Source organism: Harpia harpyja, chromosome 21 (assembly GCF_026419915.1).
Source record: "Harpia harpyja isolate bHarHar1 chromosome 21, bHarHar1 primary haplotype, whole genome shotgun sequence".
Classification (NCBI taxonomy): domain Eukaryota; kingdom Metazoa; phylum Chordata; class Aves; order Accipitriformes; family Accipitridae; genus Harpia; species Harpia harpyja.
The window spans coordinates 12,576,601-12,594,773 of record NC_068960.1 but is presented as its reverse complement, the minus strand read 5'-3'; the positions used below and the strand labels follow the sequence as shown (position 1 = coordinate 12,594,773).

General features: G+C 40.7%; 2 protein-coding genes across 2 annotated transcripts in view; both read right to left on the bottom strand.

Annotated features, from left to right (window-relative positions):
- LOC128134724 (uncharacterized) overlaps positions 1-667 on the bottom strand; it is a 104,028-nt gene extending 103,361 nt beyond the window's left edge. The window contains exon 1 of the mRNA XM_052772789.1: positions 604-667. Within this exon, the coding sequence (XP_052628749.1) occupies positions 604-664 (61 nt within the window). The 5' untranslated portion in view covers positions 665-667. The remainder of the gene's footprint in view (positions 1-603) is intronic.
- Positions 668-9,048: 8,381 nt separating this feature from the next.
- On the bottom strand, positions 9,049-17,953 carry LITAF (lipopolysaccharide induced TNF factor). Its single transcript, XM_052772725.1, has 4 exons — positions 17,934-17,953; positions 11,360-11,542; positions 10,796-10,952; positions 9,049-10,459 (listed from the first exon to the last, which is right to left on the bottom strand). The coding sequence occupies exons 2-4, from the start codon at positions 11,535-11,537 to the stop codon at positions 10,351-10,353; spliced, it is 444 nt and encodes a 147-aa protein (XP_052628685.1). The 5' UTR covers positions 11,538-11,542; positions 17,934-17,953; the 3' UTR covers positions 9,049-10,350.
- Between the last annotated feature and the right edge of the window lie 220 nt (positions 17,954-18,173).

Below are 18,173 nucleotides of genomic sequence, written 5' to 3'. Positions count from 1 at the left end.
GAGCACCCTGGACAATCAGGCACTTTGCTAACTTTTTTAAGGTGCTTAAATTTAGAGTTTCTGCTCCTTCCTTTGTTCTTTTTAAATTTTAATATTTCTTCCATAATTTATTTTGGTTCTAGAAACAGCATGCACTTATCTCTTTCCAGTTGACAAGAGTAACAAAGGACCACATCATGGACATTTCATGATCTATTCACGCTTTTCAGAATCCTTTATCTGCCAAATACCAAAGTGAGCATGATTTTAGAACATGATACTAACATGTTATTTTCAGGTGAGATAAGGAATTGACTGGCACAATCTAACTGTTTCTGTTGCTTTCCCTAGTAATGCTGAAGGAAGATGCACTATTTAACTGCACTCCTTTACAGGTAGGCTGCCCTCCCACCTGCCCAGTACCACCCAGAGAGGTCACTAAGGCAAATCTCTACACTACACTGAAAATCAAGACAAAGATGCTACAAGAATTACTGCAAACCTACAAGTTGTAACATAATTTACAGCACCTCAGAAGTTTTGCTAGTGAGATCATTCATTAGCAGAAGTATTTTGCATCGAGAGAGATCAATCTTAGCAGAGGAAAAAGTTTCTTCTACTTACTCCCTGAAGCTCCTGCCACAACACCACAGAGTAAAATGACGGTGTGCAGCCCCATGGCCATTGAAATCACCTCCTCAGCCCACAAGCTGACAAAACTACATCAGTTCTCCTCTCAAAGGCACCTCTGAGCCAGGCAGTGAAAGAAAATTTCCTTCACAAAGCAGGAGCTCACTATTTCAGCTCCGCTCTTCCAGCCAGAGGAGGGGCTCTGGCAGGGCAGCCTGCAGAGGGGAGGGTGCGCGTGTGTAGTAAAGGGGAGAGATAGACACACACAAACATTTATCCAATCTCTAACAGCATTTCAGCCTTTTTGCAAAAAAAGAGAGAGAAATTAACCTATTAGAAATTCCACAAAACTGCAAGGAAAAGAAATTAAGTATACAGCACGACAACATATCAAATGCTCAGAACAATCCTATGCAGTAAGTTTAAAACAAATAAATAAATTTTAAAATCACCCTAGCAATCGTTCCCTGCAAAAGCACACAGGATGAAAGCAAAAGCTTTGGGGCTGAAGGCAATGTGCTCCCACTGGGAGCAAGAAAGTTCACGGGAGGCAGATCATCCCTTCAACCAAATTCTCAAACCTAAGATGGATGAAATCTTGCATAAATACACAAAACCACTAAAATACAGTCCTTCTGGTAGCAATCAGGTTTTTACAACATGAGAGACATAGGTCTTCCAGGGTTCACTGAACTTGTGATAAAGACCTTCCACTCCTGCTTGAGGGAGATTCACCATCTACCTCCTGTCCTACTGACTCATTCTTCTAGAACTGGGGTTCTCCTCATACACCTGCCCTGGCAGCCTACGGCCCTGTTTACTCTTCACACGTAACAGGATTGATGATCACCTGTGCCACAGAGATGTTGCCAAAACTCGGTTACGCTTGCATGCCAAGACCTTCTGAAGGAAGCTGCTGCAGACAGGCAAAGATTTATTTTCTCCTGCTGCCATGTCTTAATCTGCTGTAAGCCTCTCTGGTTTACCCTGAGCTACTGTTTACTTCAAACAAGATTCACAAGTAGAAATCATAGACAACAATCCCAGTCACCAGTACTACTCTCCCCCCCAAGCTTGTGTTGTCATAGCCTCTCGCCTGAACTTACTTTCTCCATCAGGTAACATCTGCTCAGTTCAAAATGCTTACGAATTTTACTTAAAGGGAAAGCAACTTCTCACATGTGTTTTGCATAGATCAATGACCAAAGATGATGAGAGAGAGCAAGTCTAAAGAGTTAATAAAATATTCCATGCCAAAAGCTGGGCCCTTTTATCAAAATCACAGATCTACCAAATACCAACCTCAGGGACAGCTCAGGTCTGAAACTGAATTAAAAAAACAGCAAACCTTACAGATTTCATACAGCGGCTCAGATTTCCTATGATCAACCCAAAGTGGTAAATCAGAAAGCCTTCTTCCATCTCCATGGTGATTTTTCAGAATATTCTAATTCTGAAACTGCTTCAGAGATTTCATTGTGGAAATCTTGCAACTTGCTGGATTTGCTATTTTTAGTCTGCTGAGTTCCTCAGTCTTGTATTTGTTCTAATTTTTAATTTTAAGATTACAGCTCAGCTGGGCATAGTACATGCTCCGTACGTTATCCTGCAGTCATTCAGCTCTTGGTGTACTATCAGCAATACGGATAGAAGCAGGTAAGTTAATCACTGGGCATGAATATAAAACCATGATGAATTTACCAGAAAATGGCTATACTGTGACAATTCTTTTCTTGAGTCACTACTATTGCCCGTTCTCCACAGCAGCCTGACTTTTAACTGTTTATATAGTAAGATTTTTCAACATATTTTACATAGCTATTGCAAAATAACTTAAAAAGCATAATACTTATACTGAAGTCAGTGGGAATACCAACATTGGAATTATAGGGAATTTTTGCCTTATCATGACTCTCTTAAGAATGGCATAGCCCAACAGCAACAAGTTACAAGCAGTGTTTGTGTACTGAGCATTTGTAGCCCTACCCTCATATGAATGAATTTGACACTTTATAGTAAGTTTTCCACTTAGTTTATGTTAACTTCATGTATGGCACCAATGTCTGCAGTCAGCAAAGTACATAAATAGGTGCTTAATTTTAAGCATAAGCACACCCCAAAAATTAAGCATGTGCTCAAATCTAAATGCCTTCTTGGAACAAGGCCGTTTTATTAGTCATTCCATCCCCTACTCAAACACCAGAAGGTCTTTCAGAAACCTTTGTTCTCTAAATAGCTAGATTTCCCTTAGAGCACTGTGGGTGGGTTTCTCATAAAAAAAAAAAAAAATTACTCAAATTTTCTCTTTCAGCTACATTTTTAATTTTCACCAAGAATAGTTCGAGGAGGTCACAGGCAACTCCTTTCCCACAAGGAAGCAGCTTTAGAAAAGAGGATGGCCAGGAAAGGTTGTATGAACTACACTAAGAGACAGTCTGTGCCCAAAGTCCCTGAAACAAAGCAGGGTCTAACCAGATGGACCAAAAATGTCAGACCCGTTCCCAAGACTGCAGCACACTACATTTTGAGATGCCTCAGAACTACTGTGCACGTGCAGACCAATAACACGGCATGTATGTCTTATCACGTGGCAAGACAGCCTCCTTCTAAGAGGTTACACAATAGGCATCACACTAAGAAAACTGGACTCTTCTGATGATCTTTTTGACAAGGTACCATAGCTTAGTAAAAGATGTGTTTTATAGCTTTAAGACAAATACTTAGCTACAGATATTAGCATTTCAATCACAATTTCTAGAGTAACAACATTTTCATGCAAAAGCGTCATAGAAGAAGGGTTCTCTTTAAGGATTAGCAAACAAACTTTCTCAAAAGATTCAAGAGGGATCAACACTTCATTTGTAAATGTTGGATATTAATGTGGTTATATATATACTTCATTTTAAGCACAAGCAATCTTGTTAAATGTAAAGGATCAAATAAATGCAGACACACGACACATGGTTAAGCGGAGTTAAGAGAAATTCAAATGTCTGTAAGAACAGAGCAGCAGCTATTCAGAAGCTTCCATCAGAAGTCACCAGTGATCCTGGTGTCTGAGAGCTGGACAGGTCTGGCCTCAGACATCAGCACAACCAGCATGTAGCCGAGTCTCTCCCTTTCCAATACCAAAATGAGGATCAACAGCCAGTAATAACACTGTGAGCCACAAACTGAATATTGACATAGAAGATCCATGCAAAGTAACAGATACAGTAGATTTCTATTTAAAAACATTACTTACAGAATGGGTTACGTGTCAACATATTAAGAGACTCATAGGTCAGGCTCACATTCAAACTCCGATTCAGGCTGTGACCCTGAGGTATGTTATACATGGAAAGGACTGCTGGAACAGAGAAGCTCGAGGATTTGGGCTTTGGCTTGGAGAAAGAAAACAGAATTCAATGTTATCTAGTAACTGCATCTGATTTTCTATTTTGTTCAAATTGTCTTGCTCTGCTTTTTCAGTTACAGCTGTAAATCACACTTTCCAAAATTATCAAATTTGCAATTTAATTTCAAGTTTTAGCTTTGCGGCTTCCTATTTCTTAGGGAAGAAACTATGTTAACAAAAAGGAAGTAAAATATCTTATTGTAGGCATATGAGCACGCTCAAGAATATATAAATCTCAGCTTGCTTGCATCTCGATGATTTCATATACCAAAGAACAAAGATATTCACAAACAAAACTCCAGGGCTTTCTTGTAAAAAATATTTCAAAAATCTTTTTTCAGTATATCACAGATTTTGGGCCCTTTGTACTGAAACTTCTAAGTTAGGAATTAAATGCCTGATTTGCAGTAGACTCTTAAATGCACGCTCAAGCCAAATCTTTCAGATAAAACACGGCGTAACATTAGCATCCTGTGTACTTGACTAACTTCACTCATGTGAGTGGGTTGGTAAGTGCAGGATACGGTCCAAGACTGAAATACAAGCTCAACACCTTTTAAGCATTTTTTTCCTACCTCCCCCCAAAAGAGTTTTTTCTAAAGAATCAAAACACCACCCCCAAAACAGGCAGACAAAGAACCTCCCAAAGAGAAATTTCCACCATGGTGCTGTCCTAGATAATCTTAAAATATTGAAGAAAATCAGGCACATGTGCTGCAAACACACTTGTTTGGTGACACGCAGGAGACTGACACTGGTGGTAAGTCTGCAAAAAGTATTCATCCATGTTACTGGACGTTGCACTCAAGCTTGCAAAATGAATTTAATGAAAAATACCATCTAGCACACAACGCAGCAAGGATGTCCATGGACACCTAAGAACTCTACACTACTATTACCAAGAAAATCCGAGCTTTAACAAACTGGTAAAGCCTGTTCTGTAAAGACCCCACAAGCTCTTTTAAATTAACGTTATTATAAAACTCACGTTTAACCCTAACAGCCAAAAGCAGGCGGAAAGTGCCCTCGGCCACAGCTGCAAACTTGCACCTCTAAGTGCCAACACCTGCACGGCCGTCGCCCTCCCGTGATGGCGGCGGGGGCTACCGCGGCTCCGGCAGAGCCCGCCCAGCGCGGGGGGCCGCGGAGCGCCCGCTCCCACCGACCTCTTCTGGCAACTACTCGGTGCCTTGACAGATGCCACTAGTTTGGGGCCCTAGAACGAGACCTGGAGGGAAACCCGCCGCCGCCGGAGCAGGCACGCCAGGCGGCGGGCCGCGGGAAACCCTCACAGGACAGAACGCTTCCCAGGGCAGAGCTTCGGGGAAAGCGTTCCAAATACATTATTTCCCTGGAAGGAAAAAACAAAAAAAAAAACAAAAAAACCCAAAACCAAACCGACAAGCACTTTGCGACGCTTTCCAGGCCGTTTACTGAGAGGAAATCAAGCGATGAAGGGGCCGACCGCCTTCCCCAGGGCTGCGGCAGCGCGCGGCGGCGGTCGCCGCACGCCCCGCAACCTCCCCAGCGGCCGCCGGCCGCCGCGGGGAAGCCGAGAAACCCGCCGCACGGCGGAGGCGAGCAAGCACCGCGGCGAGGAGGAGGGGGGAGGACCGAGCCGCGGCCGAAGCTGAGGCGGCCCGGCCGGGGGCGAGGGGCCAGCGGCGGCCCTGCCGCGCGCCAGCGCCCCCTGGCGCCGCCCCCCAGCAGCAGCGCGGGCCGCCCGGGCGGGGGCGCGGCCACGGCGGAGCCGAGCAGCGCCGAAGGGGCGGGGCGAGAGGGGGTCTCACCCACCTGCTCGGAGCCTGCTGCGCCTCAAGGCGGCGGTCAGGCTCTCCGCCGCCGCCTTTTTCCTTTAAGCTGCGTACGTATATATCCCTCTCTACTATCCCGGAGTGAAAAATGCTTCAGCGGTGCGTTGTGGAGAACTAGAGCACCGCACGAAGCGCGAGCCCCAGGTCACTTCTGTACAACCAGGCGCCAGGACGCCGACCGAGCGGGGCAGGCTTCGCCCTCCGCCGCTGCTCGGGGTAGCATGCCAGGAGGAGAAAGGGCGGCACAGGCTTCGTGGAGCAAGAGATGGAAACGAGTTCGGGGTCGTCTTTTTTTTTTTTCCTCCTTCCCCCCAACGCTTTTGTGAAATCACTGTTGTCACATTCAAAGGCACGATGGCTTTAGATTCTAGAGCAGTGTCTGTCACACACCTCGTTAATGCAATAATCATCTAGAGCTCATTGAAGCTGTGCTTTTTTTTTTTTTTTTTTTCTTACAAAGACCAAGATGTTGCATGAAGCAAACCAGCCAACCACAAAAGGACTTTCAAAAAGCCTCCTACTCACTCTTGGTTTATTCTGGACTTCAGTACAACTACTTTTAGCATGTCCCAACCACACAGGCACCTGTTCAAACAGATGCCAGCACTTCAGCTTCTTAAATAAAAAAATTGTAACAAAAATCAATTGTATGTGGTAAGGGTAAGAAGAGGCACTTCCTTTGAAAGCAGCAGGTTGCACCATGCACCTTTTGGTGTCCTGGTTTGAAAAAGTAGTAAGACACTCATCAGAGAATTTATTTCTATACTAGATTCACATCTGGCACATCATACACGAGGGTATTCACCTCACAAAAATACATTAAAATCATCCTAAAGATAATTGCAGGATCTTATAAAGAAAATAGGAACACAAAGGTTAATTTGCTGTAAAATACAATTCACTTGAACTACAAACATGTCACACCTTTGTCACAGTACTTGCACTTATTTTTTATTCCTAGGATGACAGCATATACTCCATTACTCTTTGCTGCTCAGTTATAAAGAACAATCAACTGGGTTTGAATACACAAATCACAACTCATTTCTTCAAAAAAGAACTTGTGGTTAGACTGCCAGAAGTGCTGTCACAAACACTGCAATAAATAGCAGCTTTTTGAAACCACTCTGCCCTTGCTTAACAACTCCCTCTTGTAAGGCTATCAGCTGCTTTTGTTTCAACAGCTTTTATTTTGGATCCTCTTTGCATGACAAAAATTTTTTTTCCTTCTGGCTCAAACCTCATCAGAACTAAGTTTGAACATTGTGCAAGTTCTGTCAATTCAAAGTAGAAGTCTAATGGAAACAACACTGTCAAAGTGTAACAGAAAGCAATGTCAGCCTGGAAAGTTTAGGAAGGTGGGGGTAGGGGAAGGCTTCACCGAAATTTGTCGTGCAAGGCTGGAGGTTTTCAGACGGCCTATGCCCCTTCCTTACTTTCTTGTGGAAATAGCATGAGCATGTAAAGTCAGCATGCCACTTCTGTATCTATCAACAGAGGAAAAACTATTTGTTCACAACTCAACTTGCTTCTTAACAAATTGACCAAAAAGTTGCTTAATAAAACCAGTAAATATCAAAGCATTAAAACGAAATTGTTTGAGGTATTAATCTTGCCTTCCTGTATTTTCTGCACCTCAGAAAAAAAAAAAAAAAAAAAAAAAAAAGAAAAAAGTACTTCAGACATGAAAAAAAGCAGGGTATTCTTGCACAATTAGGGAATCTTCCTGACTGAATATAATTATATTTGATATCTATTTTCTCCCTACTGGTCACTGGTATGTAAAAGTGTAGCCATATCTATGTGTTTGTTTAGTTGTATTGCAAGTGGAAGTTTTAGCCAAAGAAGTTTTAATTTAAAAAATATTTAAAAGGGCCCTAGTTGCAGGAAAACACGTTTCTCTGTGTACAAACAGTTGGTCTGCAGGCCAGAGAATGCAGAGAATAACAAAGACTTGGCCCAAGGGAGACTGAAAAATTTCACCCTGTAATTCCATTTCTTGACTTCATTTTAACATTTCAGCCTTCATGTGTTTAGAAACATTCCAAAAGTTATAATTTTCTGATTACAAGCACTAGATATGAAAGACAGTTTTTATTTTAAATATAATGTTTTAAAAACAAACAGTAACTTCAACATAATCAAACACAAAGCACTTTCACACAAAGCAAGTTATGTCCTGCATTTGTCTGTCTAAAGTAAGTTTAACAAAGCAAGTTACTTTGGCACATTCTGTAGGTAATTCCATACACAAGAGAACAAACACAGGCTTTGTATTTAAGGAAATTTAAGTATAGAAGGGGCAGCAGAAAGTTTTGCGGAATGCTTAATTAGGTGGAATAGCTGCCAACTTTGTGTGACCTATTCTCAATACATACAAGGAATTTAAAGAGATGCAATGGACTGAGCCCACGAAATAAAATAAAATAAAACACCACATAATTATTTTTTTTAGTCCGTGTTCTTCTGCATTCTGGTGCCACCACCTCAGATTTTCCAACCACCACTTTGTATAGAAAAGGGGAGCTAAGGTAATAACAATTTGAAGACTTACTCACCAAATGAATATACAGCAGGATTATCCAGACCAGACTGACACAGGTACTAAAAGAACTAAAACCCTCCCGTCCCCATCATGCAAGCAAACATCAAGTTTGGAAACACTTCATGCTTCACTGCTTCTTCCCGTCTTGCTCTCATGATAAACTGACAAAAAGTACATTTTCTGTGAAATCCAGTGAGGGGAGAGGGCGGGGGATACCGCTTTACAGGAACCCTGGAAGTTAAAATCACTGCCTGTGTCATCAGAACAGACAATTCAATGGAGCATCACCCAGGCCCTTAAAGAACATGGAAAGCGTTACAGTGGTGCAGCAGCAGACAAAAAACACAAGCTAGTACTGCATCATGGAAGTGGAAAGCTACAAAACTATGAGCTTTTTATCTCCATCATTATCTTGCCAGTTAGTAGCTACTGATGTAAAAATTTATGGTACAGGGAGACATATGATCAGAAACCTCTTCCAAATGCACAAGCTCTTAAACCACTTGCAGACTGACCCACAAGCAGCAGCAGTTTACAAAAAGTAATTCACACAAGGCCTAGAGGTAGTATTTGTGATCCATGAAACTCCTGGATTTCAAACGTGAAGTATTGAAAGACTTTTGTAAAGTTAACTTATACCAAATATTTATAGAAGGCACATTTTTCAAGAACAGTAAATGCAGTACTTTTTATTTGTATTTATTTTAGCTTTTTACTTTTACAGAGATTAATACAGTGTTAGCATCATAGCCTTGTTTAAACACCTGTCTGCCTTTTTTAGACAGGTATCGTTCAAATGCATCAAGATGTTATTTGGACAAGTCTGCTGCTTATGACATGGTAAAATGCTTCAACCTTCAGAGCCTCATTCCCTAATTTTTTGTGATCATTGTCTTAAATAAGCATATCCAGCTTAAGTTTCTGAAAACAGAACTTCTCTTTCATTTAGAAAAATCAGAGTACAAGTCTAAATAATCAAAGAAACTCCTTAACAAACATGTTACCTTCTTAATGAAGAAAGACTAATTAACAAACAGATCAACAATTAAAAGCCCAGGTCCTGTATCTGTGTTTTGCAGGTGGAAGTCAAGCCTTAAGATAAGGCTGAGATTTATTTATGATCTATCAGTTGACTTATGTAAATGTACAAGGAAGTTTTCCAATGCTATAACGATGGGCATTTCCACTGGGGTGGAGATAAGAGAACACTTCTCAGACTTATAAATCAGCACTAAAAAAAAAAAACAACCAAAAAACACTGAACAAATATCTATTAAAATTCCTGTATGAACATCTTTACTGCAGATTAGAGATATGACTAGACTTGAAACTGGCAAGGAAATTCAGGTACTAGATTGAATCACCACTGAAGCACAATAACCCGAGTTGTCCCTTTGGTAAAGCTGCCTCCAAGAAGGAAGAAGCCTTTAAGTTTGGTTCTCTTTCAACTAAGAAAATTTTAAAGTGAATTTTAGTGCTCATGAAAAGACGCCAACAAATCACTTCTTCTGTGAAAGAGAGGCACCTGCCTCAGAGGCAAGCAACTCCCTGCCAGTTTGTAAACAGTGCTGTTGCAAAAGCATCAACACCAAGCATGAGACTATATAGGTCTCCACAGACATTCTCCTCTTGGTCTGTGCTGAGACTACAAGCAAGCACACCAGCATCCATCATGATTGAGACAAGATTAACTGAAGAACATCATCAACCTGTTTTGCATAAAGCAGAAAGGGAAAACATTTAGCTGCTATCAACTGGTGCTAGACTGAGTGGCCCATAAAGATTACACATAATTTTTTACAGACCTAAGTCAGAATCCCCTTCAGCAGATTCTCATTCAAACAATTTAGCAATAAACATTACTTTTGATTGGTTTCCAGTGACAGGATGCACAGAAACAACCAGAAGTCTCCATGAAACTTCAGAAAGGGCTTGTAGAGGTGCTAACCAACTTCATCAATGAATTATCAATGTTTAAACACTGCCTATAAGCGTTTGTAAGAACCAATAAGAGCACCGCAGTTCGGACAGGTGTGATCCACATCCTTTAGGGCATCAATGCAGAAGGGAATTAAGCAGCAGCCAGCTATACACCTGCAAATTAAAACAAAACAAAACAAAACAATCTGTTTTACCACTTGTTACATACACAAGAAGGTAAAATATATTTCCTGCAAAAGCCATCAGTAAAACTGGTGCCATGAAGCTTTAGGAAGAACACACACGGCTATGGAGTCCATCACTCTAGTGTTCTAGAGCTGCTTTAAGGTCCTATAGGACTTAAATGCAGACATAGGCTATTCAAACCATAAAAGGGTCAGGTCCCAGACAGAATGAGAAAGCAACAAAGCTGAAAGCCTTGTTATTCCTTAGAGCTATAAAATGTCACGTAAGAAGAGAAAAATAAAGTGCAAATTGGAATCAACCTACCCCAGCAGGCAGAGGCCACCACATGACAGCCAAGTCAAAGCTCCTGAGTCATATGAGAGACGTGTCACTATCATCTGGTTACAGGAAGGGCAGCACATCTGAACTGGGCGGTCATAAAATACTACTGGTTGCTGCACATACACTGTCTGAACTGTAACTGAGCAGAGAAATAAGCTGTTTACTCAATGGGTAAATAAGGAAGAAAGGATAGTTAATTGACTTCCTCTGAGCTACAATCAGTTATTACTCTGAAATATTTGAGACTCAGGGCAATGAAACGCACAATGACAAAGAGCAATCACCATGGTATTTCCTAATGCAGAAACATACTGTCTTTAGAATAAGGCTGCATTAAAAACTGCAGAAAGCGAAATGATGCTACTGATATTAGCGCACACTGAAGGAAGAATTCACAAGAATTGATTCACGTTATTCCCTTCAAAAATATTTTTGGAAGGTTGGGAACACCTGTGAACCACAATCTTTCAACTTCCGCACAGCACCTATTACACAGCCACCTGACAGCTCCTTAACATGAGGTACAGTAGAGTTTTTCAGGCTTACTCGGGTTATTTGCTGGTGTAGGCTGTCCCAGGTATGGGGGAGGGTTCATTCCCTTCCCATCTGGTTTCTGGCCAGGTTCTGGGACAGGATAGGTGTGAGGATAGCCCACATTGATTCCTGTTGTTTCCTCATAAGAAGGTGGTGCAGACGGGACAGGGATGCCACTCGGAGCAGACATTGTATCTAAAACATAATAGAGAGAAAGTTATAACAAAAGACGTTATTTATTGAGGGCAAGTGAAAACTAATTGGGCTCTATTCAGACAGAAAGCAAGAAGATAACTAGATTAAAATGCACCTTTACCAGCATAAAATTTATTGACTGTTATTTGTTTCTGATAGTGTTAAATGTTAATCTTGATTTCATTGTTGCTGCTGCTTCCTTCCCTCTTCCTTTTCACAGGGTAGTTTGTACACTTTTTCCCCACCACCAGTTCTTCCTTTATAAGTTAAAAATGCTAAAACAGGGATATAGGGCATCTTTATTAGCATACTAAGCTATCTGGCAGTTTCTCCCAGTTCTCCAAGAACAGTATTTCAGATCCCTCTCGTTCTCCTGAAAACTCAAACAGTATGATAGGCCACATGGTAGTTGCTAACTAACATGAGCCTGGTTTGTGGTGAAGCTCAAATACTTTAAAAAGACTATTTATCTCTGCTGTAATTTGAAATTAAAAAATATTTATATTGAAGGAAAAAGAAACCCCAACAATTAAGTACATCCAATTCAACTCAAAGCTTTTACAGCTCTCAGGTATGTCTAAGGTCACCATTTTTGCCGCTTACCAAAGTTCAAATGAGTTTGTTACTGTGACTTTCCTCCACCCATTCTTACTTCATTACAGAGTATAAGAATGCCAACCATCGCCTTTTCCCAAAGTGGAAAGAAATGATTGTGATCTCAACCCAGACTTCCTCTTTCTCCCTGCCTACCTATTTCCTATATTCTGCCCACCAATTTCTTTGTTGAACAATCCCTCACAGCACCAATGCTGATTCAGCATCCCCATTTTTCTCTTCCTCCTAAGGACCATCAGACAGCTCTCTGAGAGCTGCACTCCATTCTCTGTTGTTGCACATTCAATCCCTCTATATACATGCAAGTCATTTCACTCAGTACTGTCTGGGAAGGGCAACCTGTATTTGGAATATTAATTCTATATTATTATAGTAATATAGAAGCTATAATTAACCATAGCACTAGTATGAATAAAAGGAATAAGAGAAATTGCACTGATGAGGGGGGAAAAAAGAAAAAAAAAAGTATGTTAAGAAATAAAAATATCCACAACAATATAGCATTACTTTCAAAGCTTGTTGCTTTGAAAACAGCAGCTTGCTGGATACATGCAGCATCTTGAGATGTGTGAGATGCCAGGCATTCTAAGCGCAAGCATTCTTCCCATTGTTCATATCACATCTTGGGACACCACTGCATTGCATGGTAGTAACAGGATCTAAACATACACAATTGCCAGCTTGGTAGTCACATGCTTCAGAAAACTATCTGCAAGGTTCACAGCCCAACTTCCTTTTCTGCCTTATACAAAAATGACACTTCCTCCCAAAAATAAACCAAAGAGGAATGTGGTTAAGTACAGACACAAGCTGATTCAAAGCTGAACATTAAAGATCAAAGTTCAGACCTGGTTAAACTCTCAAGGCCAACCAGTGAACAATCCTTTCCTCACAAGCTATGCTGTGGATTTTTACAGTCCAGGAAGTATGCTGTAATTTGGCTGTCCAATATGCAGAGTCACTACACAGAAGGAATAGAACAGTGAAGAATCAAAGAGTAACATTGTCCATGAAGACCTTGTTGGCTTTCTGGCCCAGAAGACAAGAGGGGGTAAAAAAAACAACAAAAAAAAAACCCACACAAAACAAAAAACCAAAAAAACCCCACCCACAAACAAAAAACCCCCCACCAAAACAAAACAATAAAACAAACCAGAAAAAAACTCCAGCATAAAACCTGGCTAACCCTTAAATCGTTAAGTTGCCTTTGCAGAATTTAGTTCCTGAGAAGATGGAAGACCACAATTTCTTTCACACTGAAATCAATAGTCACAACAGACAGTGGAGGAACAACAGTCAGTGGAGAACCAACCTACAACTGTTGTGCAATGACCTATTGCACAATAGTTTCCCACACAGTGGCCTGAATGATCCTTTTATTGTTAAGCTAGAATGACTATTTTATCAGAGAATTTATTACTCCCAAGTAGAGATAACTGTTGTGAAACCATGCATCTACAGCCACCTTCTCCCAGACTACCTCATTCCATTTTGTTTACGTGGGCGGATGAAGCCCAGAATTCACTTGCTGTTTTCGGTATATTGTAACGCTTAAAAGCACCAGTTTAACAACCAATTGCATCAACAAGATTCATCCCAGGAAAGAATGTAGCTATTTTGTGCACAGATCTGGCATTTTTTCACTGCATATTCTGAAAAAGGATCTTCTCATCACCATTTCAAGACACTTGTGTAACGGCCACCCTGATGTCAAAGCATCCTGGACTTCTAAATTAACACATAGAACTATGAAAGAACTGCCTAATGAACCCCCTTTTCCTTTGGTCTCCTAAAAATCTGGCTTTTTGTACTGTTTAAAATGCACCTCTTTCCACCTATCACCCAATAAATACACCACATTCTTCATTCAGAAGAACTGATCACTTCGGCAGCAAGATTGCAGAGAAGGATCCAGCAGATCTACCAGACCAGAAGCTGAATATAAGCTTACAATGTCATGAAAATGGCAAACACCATGCAGGGATGTGTAAGCAAAACCAGTATCTGTATGACAGATGAAAAAGTTCTGCTGCTCTGGGAAAGCCCCCATGGGAGTACAGTATCTAAGAAACAAATAGGTGAACAGAAAAGCACCAAGAACAATCATAAAGTCTAGAAAAGAGGACTTCTGAGAAAAAGCCAAAGAAATTGAGTTTCCTTAGTATCAAAAGGCCAGAGAGAATAATGAAGACAGACAGGTAGCAAAGAAGAACAACTAAACAAACTCCTCAGAGTAAACTTTAAGGAAAACTTTAAGAAAAACTTTAAAATAATAAGCTTTTCCCTATGTCTATTAACAAGACTACTTAAGCACTAGATAAATTGGCAAGAAGAGTTGTGGAACCTTCCTCCTGAAAGTTTTAAGAAGAGTTACACATCAGAAATTATATGTCATTCAGCATTAAGTGGATTAGAGAACCTCTTCACATCCCTTCCAACTGTATTTTCCATTATTTCAACACTTGCTTTTGAAAATAGATGCAATGCCTTTTAAAATTAAACACCTATTTTCATGTATGCTGTTTCAGAAGTGAGATGCTGCATCTTCTGAAGAAAGTAAGGCCCAACCCTGAACAAACTCCTTGCAAACCAACCCGCTGCCCCTAGAGCTTATTGCAAGACTGGGTCTAGAACTAACTGAAAACCAGCTTCCTCTACTTAAAACAAAACAAACCCCACCCCCCCCAAAAAACCCAAACAAAACAAAACCACCACCAAACAAAAAAACAGACCAACCATGATTATAAAGAGTTTCTGAGTATCAAACTTATTCAAGCTTCAGATAAGACAGTAACTGCAGCAAATTGATATGGCAACAAGCAGTAACCCAAGGATTAGACAGTAATGAAAACAAAGGTGAGGGACATTCTAGAAAGGATTTTCAGCATTTTATTTTAGCTTAGGCAAGACTTACAGCCTAGGTTAGTAATTAAACTGCATATTATGCTTCCCTATGCAATCTCTTAAAGCACTAATAGACTTTCCATAGTTTCCATTTGCACTTTGCTCCCTGCAGATACGTACAGAGCGGCTTGTAACTTTAACCTCTTATATAAAATACCACTGATACAGACATGTCTGGAAAGAGCAGCTAATATATAATGCCTGATTACAAAGAGGACAAAAGATTAATATTACAAATTAACCACCAGATCGTATAAAAAGTGATACAGAATCTTAAGCATCCATATACAATAGGGAAAACTTGAATTTCTAACACATTAACAAACTGTACCCAGCTACTTACAAAAACAGCAGCAATTTACGAATTGAAAGATAAAAAGACACAAAAGCAAGATGATGGCAGAAGCAGAAACTGAACCTACAAGTTTTATCTTCTCAAAGCAGACTCTCAAATACTGCTCCCAAATAATTCAAAAGGGAAGACTGTTTGGTGACAGGTACCTGACTGCAAGAAAAAACAAAGGATAAGACAGATAACAGGGAAGTCAAATACACCAAAAAGTTATCTGGAGGTAGCATATATGCAAAACATTAGGCAACATTAAAGCTATCTCAAACCAGGATATGCAAACATTGAAAGACCAACAAGCACACTAAATGCAATACCAGGCCTTTTACACTGATACACAAGAAGTTTCCATTTACATCTGGAAGTTTCAGATCCAAACACCATTAAGCACAAAGAAGAACTGAGCAGTTCTAGATTCTGTTCCCAGACTCACTACTCTTTTGCTTCGAGTCTTTACAGATGCATGTGGTAAGACAAAGACCAATGGCTACCCATCCCGCATTCTTCTGCTCGTCCACGTGCACAATAGTAAGGTGTACATTGACTCACTGTGCCCAGCTGTACTACAACTTTGGGCAGATGAGTCACTAGACTCCAGAGAAGAACAAAGCAGCAAGAGTACCAGCTCCCTCCCTGATTTTTCTTTTTTGTTCTATTGCTCAACAGAAAGAAACACAAGTACTTAGAGCTGCGAGCACTTTTCTCAGCCCAAATAATTTCCTTCATAAGCACACACTGGAACAACACTGGCATGGGACAAAGCACACTTCCAGTTCAGTCCTTTCTGCAGAGGTCCATTGCTCTACATACAGAAGAAACTTAGCATAAGGGGAGGGAAAAGGCTGGTAAAAGCCACAGCATTCACAAACCACTCTATTCAAATAAAATCAGATTAGTTATTTACGCTGGCTGGAGAGACCAGGAAGACAAGTAACAAATTCTACTGACAGAAGGATGCATGGATACCCTTCTCTCCAATGGAGAGCACGGTACAGCGCTATTTTTTTACAACTGCACTAAAGCCACATGAATTTTGGGGAATGGAAGCCTTTTGATACTGTTGAGTAGTAAAACTCAGTGGTGTGGAGCAGTTTTTGCAGGGTTTTGCATTTTGCAAAATTGTATTTCAGCTAATTCAAACACCCCCCCCCCCATTTTAATTCCTAAACTCCAACTCCATGCAGCAATTTGAAACCAGAAGCAGGGTCTGCATTTGCTCCCTACCCAGAACTGCCAATTTTAACACAGCAAGAGAGTTTGCAGGCTGTACCTGAAAAAAAAGCACACCACCTGGCTAAACCTTTCTTTTATCTTGCTACTGGAGAAAATGAATTAAGTGAATCAGAACTTCTAAGGTAACTTATCAGAAGAACTTATTAACCAAGCATTCATTATAAACCCAAGATTCTTACAGCCTTTTATCATGGGCTTCAGGGTTTGTATTTGACTGAAATCATCCAAGATAAAACTTTGACTTGAAATTAGCAGCATGCTTAGAGACAGCTCCACATTGCAGAAGGATTCAGCAGCGTTATAGCTCATCAGATGAGACAACTGATGTTTATGTAATCAATTAAAATATAAAAATAAAATGTAAAAAATTACCTACACAGTTTGGTTTTTTTAAATAGCTGCATAGCATTCCTCAGTACACCCTCCCACAACATGGGTTTGTAAAAAGTTAGGCAGCTCCTTCAGAATGCTAATTGAAATATCGAACTGTAAAACCTAGTGTAGATGAGGAAGACTCTTACTCTGACCTTCTTCATCAAGATGCATACAGGCATTACAGGGAAAATAAGAAAGAACGTATGTTTATCACAGTCCAGAAGCTACACAGGCCTTAACGTGCCCAAAACAATAAGTTGCTCTGTGACAACCTATACTTGCTACATCTGACAGATAAAACGCATTCACACGTTAACTTATGCCATCGTCTGTTCTAGGAAGGGAAATATATTCAAGATTCCCTCCCTCCCAAGGGGCAGATTTCCTGTAAGAGTGTTAGGGCACCATTATCTGTGTCATGTTCCCAAATACAGAGACGGATAAAGCTACAGGGCTACAGTCATCTTCCCCTTCCCTCCCCACACTCCATTCATGATGCAGACCAGTCAGGGTCAGTCTGGCTCACATGCCTTTCATGCACCTTCACCTAGTGATAATCACAGTAACTACAAATTGTCCTCTCCACACCCAAAACTGAACATATATCTATTGCCATTTTCTCACTATAGGATGCATCCCCCATCTTATGAAAACTTTTTGATACTGCCCAGATCGGTATGTTAACATTACATAGTTTAAAACTGCAGTCTTTTTCTGAAGACGGAATGCAAATGTGTATTCTAAGAATGCAGAAAAATACCTTTTGCCCAAGGACGAATGGGGGGGAAAAAAAAAAACCCAAAACAGGAGAGGGAACAAGTCAAAAGCAGCAAAGTCAAGTCATTTATGCCTTACCCAACAATTACAGATGAATCATTAGGCAACAATTTTTTTAATTCCAGCTAGTTTCCTGACCTGCACCAGAGTCTAGTAGAAATGGATTCCATAGCAGCACACAGGTAACAGCAACAGCACCTCAAGGATAACTGTGGGTAGACAATCTCTCTGCCCCTTATCAGGAGGGAAGAAAAAAAAACATCTGCGCAGTCCCCACACTAACACACCACGCGAGGAAAAACTTATGTGCAGAAGTGTTGCTCCTGGGAAGCAGAGAAGATGGAGGAAACTGTAGTGTCATCCCTCTCTCCCTGTCCA